Source organism: Eumetopias jubatus, unplaced genomic scaffold (assembly GCF_037043125.1).
Source record: "Eumetopias jubatus isolate StellerSeaLion01/CBP00866 unplaced genomic scaffold, mEumJub1_p1.0 scaffold_1, whole genome shotgun sequence".
NCBI lineage: Eukaryota > Metazoa > Chordata > Mammalia > Carnivora > Otariidae > Eumetopias > Eumetopias jubatus.
In genome coordinates, this window is record NW_028274807.1 from 82,474,964 (window position 1) to 82,481,830 (window position 6,867).

At 35.5% G+C, this 6,867-nt stretch overlaps 1 protein-coding gene across 2 annotated transcripts in view; it reads left to right on the forward strand.

The window, feature by feature from the left end:
• LAMP3 (lysosome associated membrane protein 3) overlaps window positions 1–6,516 on the forward strand; it is a 36,358-nt gene extending 29,842 nt beyond the window's left edge. For both annotated transcript variants that reach the window (XM_028100899.2, XM_028100902.2), the window contains one exon: window positions 4,840–6,516. In XM_028100899.2, the coding sequence (XP_027956700.1) occupies window positions 4,840–4,858 (19 nt within the window). In that variant the 3' untranslated portion in view covers window positions 4,859–6,516. The remainder of the gene's footprint in view (window positions 1–4,839) is intronic.
• The last annotated feature ends 351 nt before the right edge of the window (window positions 6,517–6,867 follow it).

The window sequence follows — 6,867 nt, forward strand, 5'->3', positions numbered from 1 at the left end:
CAACACCCCCCAATGAGCTCTTCTTCAAGATAGTGCTTGACCGTGAAATTGGGTAAGATCAGAGAGAAGCCACATTATAAACAAGGATATAAACAAATCTTTCTCAGGAATAGAGAAGCCACACTTAAAAAAGGCATTTTATCTATTTAAATAGTTAAATATAAAAAGCATTAAACAATTATGGGTCTATAAATCTATCATACAGTTACACCTTCTTGTATATGAAATGATATATGTGCATGGTTACTCACAACAGTATCGTTTGTAATAGCAAAAGACTGAAAACAAATGAAGTGTCCATCAGTCTGGGACAGATACATCCCACAACAGGATACAGTTATAAGTAAGATTGAAAACATACATATTTATGTATGTATAGGAAAGTTACCCAAAATATATTACTGGGGCACCTGGATGGCTCAGTCGGTTAAGCATCAGACTCTTGGTTTCAGCTCAGGTCATGATCTAAGTGTGGTGATTGAGCCTGGCCTCTGACTCCACCCTCAGCTCAGAGTCTGTTCAAGATTCTCTCTCCCTCTCCCTCTCCCTCCCCCTCTACCCCTCCCTCCACTTGCACTCTCTCTAAAATTAATAATATCTTCAAAATGTATTGTTAAATGAAAAAAAAGCATAATGTACAATAATAGTGAGAAAAGGAGGGAAAAATATATTTTCATTTTGCTTATATCTGAAACATTGGAAATACATATAAAAAGCCAAATGGTTATGACAGGGGCGACTGAGATGGGACAAGGGTGAAAGTAGAACTTCCCAATGTACAGCACTTTGTAGTATTTTGACTTTGAATTGTGAATGTGTTATATGTTTGAAACAATATTTTTTAATCATAGGAATGACAGTTATCAAATAGAATTGAAATAATGTAAACCCAAACAATGATTAAAAAAATAACTTATCTATTCAAAATTTGAGTTGGGAAGAAGAGAGATAGAAGGGAAACTACTCGTGCTCATCTTTCAAAACACTGTCAATAGATAATGTCTAAATTGGAAACACAAGATAGAAAACACAGAATGTCTGTCATTTACTTCATAACCCTCTTAATGCATTTCATAATCCTTTAGTGTGTATTTATAATCTCTTTTTTGAACCTTAAAGGGATCTTTTATGAAACAATACTTCTTGTGATAAAGATACATTTATTTGAAGTTTGGTAGCTGTCCCAGTTTTGTTTTAGCTTTTTTTCTTCTATGAAATCAAGTTAAATGAAAATCAGCAATTTTGGTAAAATAGCACTTGCATGATCCTGTATTAATACAAGTACTTGTATTTATTTTTCTACCCATCTGTCCTTGTAGTTGTAAAGAAAGATGCCTGAAGTTATATTGGTTCATGTTTTAGCAAGGATAATTTCTGGGTAGGTGGTTTTCAGGTGATTGGTTTTGTAAGGAGCCCAGGGGAGGGTGGCCCAAAAGGTACCACAATGGTATATTGATTATTTTGAATTGAAGCTTCTTGGGAAACAAGGACATTCATAGATCCTCCTCTGTCACCTGAAAGCAGGAAATAAATCTCCCATATGAAAGCTACCCTCCCTGTACTAAGAAGTAAAAAGACATCCTTATCACCCGAGAAAGGATCTTTAAAACCAAGAAAGCTATAGAAACAAACCCTGTTACTTTTTACTGATCTGCCATATCAACACAAATTCCACTTAGAATTCTTATTAATTGAAACTCCCAACATCTGTTTTCTTTATCCTGTCAATTCCTCACAAATGTGTTATCTCTTTTGTCTAAAATGTATCAAAACTGCCTGCCTTGGTCATTTCTTTGGGTGTCAATTTCATTATTGGCCCTCTGTGCACACATAATAAAACTTAGGTTTTTTCTCCTATTAATCAGTAATTCTTAAACCAGTTGGAGGAATCTTGGAGGAAAGAAGAAATTTCTTCCTCTCCTACAGTTTTTACTTTTTTGTGAGCTTTTGTAAATCATCTTAATTATCTATAACGAGAAAATACCATTTTAAAAAAAATGGAATAATGTTTCTTTACGCATACACCTGAGCACGCATATGTACAGAGGAAGCAAATGCCTTCAAGGTTTGCAGTGATTCATTCAAGTGGAAGGACTGCGGTGATTAGATAATTATTTTCTTTGTGTACTTTTTTCTACATTTTAAAAACATTTAAGCAATGTGACATTAAATAGTATAAAACTTTACGGAGAGTAAAAGTTGCTCTCTATGCCCACCCCACCCCTTGCCCAGCATCTTGCCTCTTTTCCCTTCAGGCACACACGCACATTTGTTTGGGTTCATGCAAACCTCCGCAGATCTTAGCGAACCTCTGCGTCAGCACACTGAGATCTACCACCTTCTTTGAAGTGTCTACTTTATATTCTACTGTATGGATATGCCATTTAAAATCCTGGATGGATATCAAGGTTGTCCACTTCATTCTCATAAAATGAGATTATTGTAACATTTCTTTGTGTAATTACATGAATATGTCGTTAGTGTAAGTTCCTGGTGGAATTACTTTAGGGTATGTGTTTTACATTTTGTTTTAATATTTTTGTATTTTTTTCAAATCATTTTAATCAAATTAACTTCTTAATTTGTCAATATTCTTTTTTATCCAAGAAATACACATTTATTAATATGTATCTGTAACAGGGGCGCCTGGGTGCCTCAGTCAGTTAAGGGTCCAACTCTTGATTTCAGCTCAGGTCATGAACTCAGGGTCGTGGGATTGAGCCCTGTGTGGGGCTCTGTGTTCAGCGGGAAGTCTGCTTGAGATTCTCTCTCTCTCTCTCTGCCCTGCCCCCACCTCATATGTGCGTGCTCTTTCTCTCTCTAAGTAAATAAATCTTTAAAAAATATATATGTAACAAAATTGTATACTCCAAAAGGGCTTATCATGAAAAGCAACATTTCCCTGTCCTTCCTCTAAGAGACAAAGTACTTTTAACTAATTTTAATAATTTCTTATGGTAACTATCTCAAAAATTCTTTTTAAAAATGTTAAAAAGCTTTCTTATCTCTTAATATATTAGCTTTAAACTACTTATTACGGCAGATAAGGATTTCATTCTTACACCATTCCTTTTATGGTTATATCACTGGTTTTTGCTAAATTAATAAGGTATATAGTATTATAATTATGAAAATATTGTCCACTGCCATGTCAAATAGTGTAGGACAAGCACAGTTCCTGTCTTGTACAGATTTGTTGTTTCCTGGAGTCTCTATCATTCCCTTTCCCCTGGTCCTTCCTGGTTCTTTTTTCTCTGACCTCAGGTGAAAATTGATCCTTGGTTCATTTTGATATTGGTTTATGCAAGGATCTCATGGATATATTCTCTTATTTATCCTTTTTCTTTTTCTTATAAAATGTTATTCAAATATTTGAAATTTTGATTAAAAATTTTCTTTGCATATGGTTTAAAACTAAGATGATATGAAGCTTTACCTTACAAATCCTTGCCCTCACCTTGCCACCCATAGGCAATTACTTTTATTGGTTTATCATGCATTCTTATCCTTCCAGGTTTTCTTTAAGTAAATGCAAGCAAATATATCTTCATTTCTTCTTTATTTACACAAAACATTGTAGTACTATATTCATTTTTCTTTGCATTGCTTTTTCCCCCTTGACATATACTGGAGATTTTTCTTTTTTTCTTTTTTATTCGAATTGATGCACAGTGTTACAGTAGTTTCAGGTGTACATCATAGTGATTCACCATCTCCTATGCTATGCTGTGCTCACTGCAGGGATAGCTCCCATCTGTCACCAGACAATGCTATTATAATATCATAGACTATTCCCTGTGCTGTGCCTTTCATCCCTGTGACTTATTCATTCCGTACCTAGAAACCTGTATCTCCCACTCCTCTTCACCTCTTTTGTCCAGCCCCCCAGCCCCCTTCCCTCTGACAACCATCAGTTTGTTCTCCTTATTTATAGGTCTGATTCTGCTTTTTATTTGTTTATTCATTTGGGTTTTTTTTAGATTCCACATATGAATGGAAATCATATGGTATTTGTCTTTCTCAGTCTGACTTATTTCACTTAGCATTAATACCCTCTAGGTCCATCCATGTTGCTGCAAACGGCAAGATCTCATCCTTTTTATGGCTGCATAATATTCCATCATGTGTGTATAGTGCATCTTCTTTATCCATTCATCTATTGGCCCTTATCTATCCTTGAATAAGATATAGATATAGTTCTCTACTTATTTGTGTTCAATCACATTCCCTCGTTTCCTCAGGGCTCTCCATCTTTCTCCAATTGAGACTGATTATATTTTAAATGAACTGAATAAGCACTCTAATGAAATAAAAAGTTTTGACAAATTTATAAACTTTCATTCTTAAGCTCTCATGAATATTTAGGTCTGTTTTCTAATATTTTTAGCTCATTAAAAGCACGTTAAGTGTAGCAAAAATGTTTTACATTTTTTAAAACATGGATAAACATCACATGTTTTCAAGAGATCATGTGTAATCTAACAACAGTCTCTTATGTAAACACGGTCTACTTTGCAGAGAGCACACCTGGAAGAAAACGGGTCTAACAATTATTAAATATCTAATAATTGCCGAGAAGATAAGTTTATCTTATTTAATTCTTCAACAGTTTTACATATTATTTGCTTACTTTATGAATGAGGAAATTGCAAGATTCAAGAACTCATCCCAGTTCACAGTTAGTGGTGGGATTAAAAGTCAAGGTGCATTGTGTGTCAAGTATACTCCAACTTAAAGAAACCAGTCATATCCTTCCCACTCTAGTCTGCTTTCTGGTCTGTCCTCACCAAACGTTACCCGCTATATTGTATTTTCTCTCTCTCTCTCTCTCTCTCTCAGTGGACGAGTGTTCATCTGACTACACAATTGTGCTTCCTGTGATTGGGGCCATTGTGCTTGGTCTCTGCGCTGTGGGTTTGATTGTCTATGGACTCCGCCTAAGACACGAATCATCTGGATACCAGAGAATCTAATTGGTGCCCTGGGGAAAAGAAAACAATGGGGTTTAGAGAATTCTTTCATCGGTTCCAGGATGTTGGGACGTCCCTTAGAATTAGTCCTTTCAACGACGTAAACCACCATCTTTCACAAAACCCAAGTCATTTCTGATTGAAGTTCAAGCAGCAAATCAATTTCTGCATATTTTTTGTTCATTTTATGAAAGGCCTAGTGAGCTGTTTCAGAGTGAATTCCTGTTTCACAGAGAAAATTTCCTTCAAAATATTTTAACCATTCTAAGTCAACATTTGAGATATGTTAAATTAACATAATGTATGCAAAGTGGTATATGCTTCCAAAATATAAACTAAAATATCATTTGTAATTAATGCTACCTGTGTACATTGGGGATGTTATTTTATCCTTCATCTTTCCCATTAAAAAAATGCCTCAGCTTTGTCTATAAAATGGACTCCTAGCGCTTTTATTTTCCATGTTTTCTATGATATACATATGTCTGATGACCTACTTACCTCTTCTTCCACTTTAGTTAGAAAAAAATCATCAAAAAACCCACCATATCACAGGTTGTCTAGGTTTGATGTGACACCAACAAGAGGAACAAATCAACTTATACTATTGATGACTCCTGCAGAATCACTAGAGACTAAGAATTCAATGGCTATGGACAACAGAATTCACTAATCAGCAAGAAACAATAGCCCTTAATTTTTGTACGCATCTATGCCAGACACTAGGCTAAGTTTAGATCCATCCCATATAATTCTCACAACTTATAGATGAGTAAAGTCAGACTTGAGGAAATTAATCACCTCCATGTCAACCAGCTCACAAGTGGCAGAGCCAGAATTTGACTGCCAGTTGGTCTGATGGCAAGATCTCTGGCCTTTTCACAGCACCGGTGCACTAAGTGCTGCCTGAAGCCTCACACCAGCACAAGCTCCTTTTTCACAGAGAAAATGAATTTCTCCAGAATTATGAGCGATTAGGAGACACGAAAGGAGGACTTGGTGGGTAGTGAAAGAGCTGATCTTTCATAAAGTTCTCTAGCTCCTTGAAGGAGACTGAGGGGCTCTATAAAACAAGGGTTTTTCATTCGTATGGGATTGTGCGGCTGTGGCTCTAAAGATGAAGGAATGGAGGAAACTTCTCAAGTCATTTTTTATTTCTTTGAAAAGAGAGACATCTTCCAACCTCCAACCAACTTTTCTTTCTTGAATGTAGATCCCCCCCTTGTGGTAACTTGCTTCTTCTGCACTGTTACAGCCACATTTTCTATTCTAATTCACTTTATTCTGTAGAGCAACCTGCCAAGAATTGTACTCCTGCTTGTTTTTACAACTAAAGGAAGGAGCTGAGTCTTCTAACAGAAAAGACCACATACCCCTAGCATTCTTTAGGAAAGGAATAATTCAGGTCACCCTAGAGGACATGTTGACTTTCCTGGCTTGTTCTCTTATGAGTCAATAGGGTTAGCAAGGTCCTCAGTTTAGTCTTAATAGAGTATTGAATTGTAATAAAAGTTTTTGTAATAAAAAACCTTATTTTGCAGGGGAATTTATGTCATTCGTGTCTTATAATTTGATTTTTGTGCTATAAAAATTTTTGTTTACCAACGTAGTGGAGGTTGTTGCTTGAATCAATATGTTAAATCATCTTTCTATAGTTCATTTTGTTCTATTCTCTACTGCCACTTTATTACTAGCTAGAAAGACCTATTTGAGAGAATCTGAATTTTTGAGAAGGAAACCACATTAAAGTTATAAATTAAATCTCCCAACTCTTAGACCAGACTAACTGACTAGATTACTGGTTTACTTAAGTGCTGCCAGTTTATTCATCCATTTATTCATTCATTCAACCAACATCAATTAAGGACTTACTAAATGCCAGATACTCTGGTAGGGG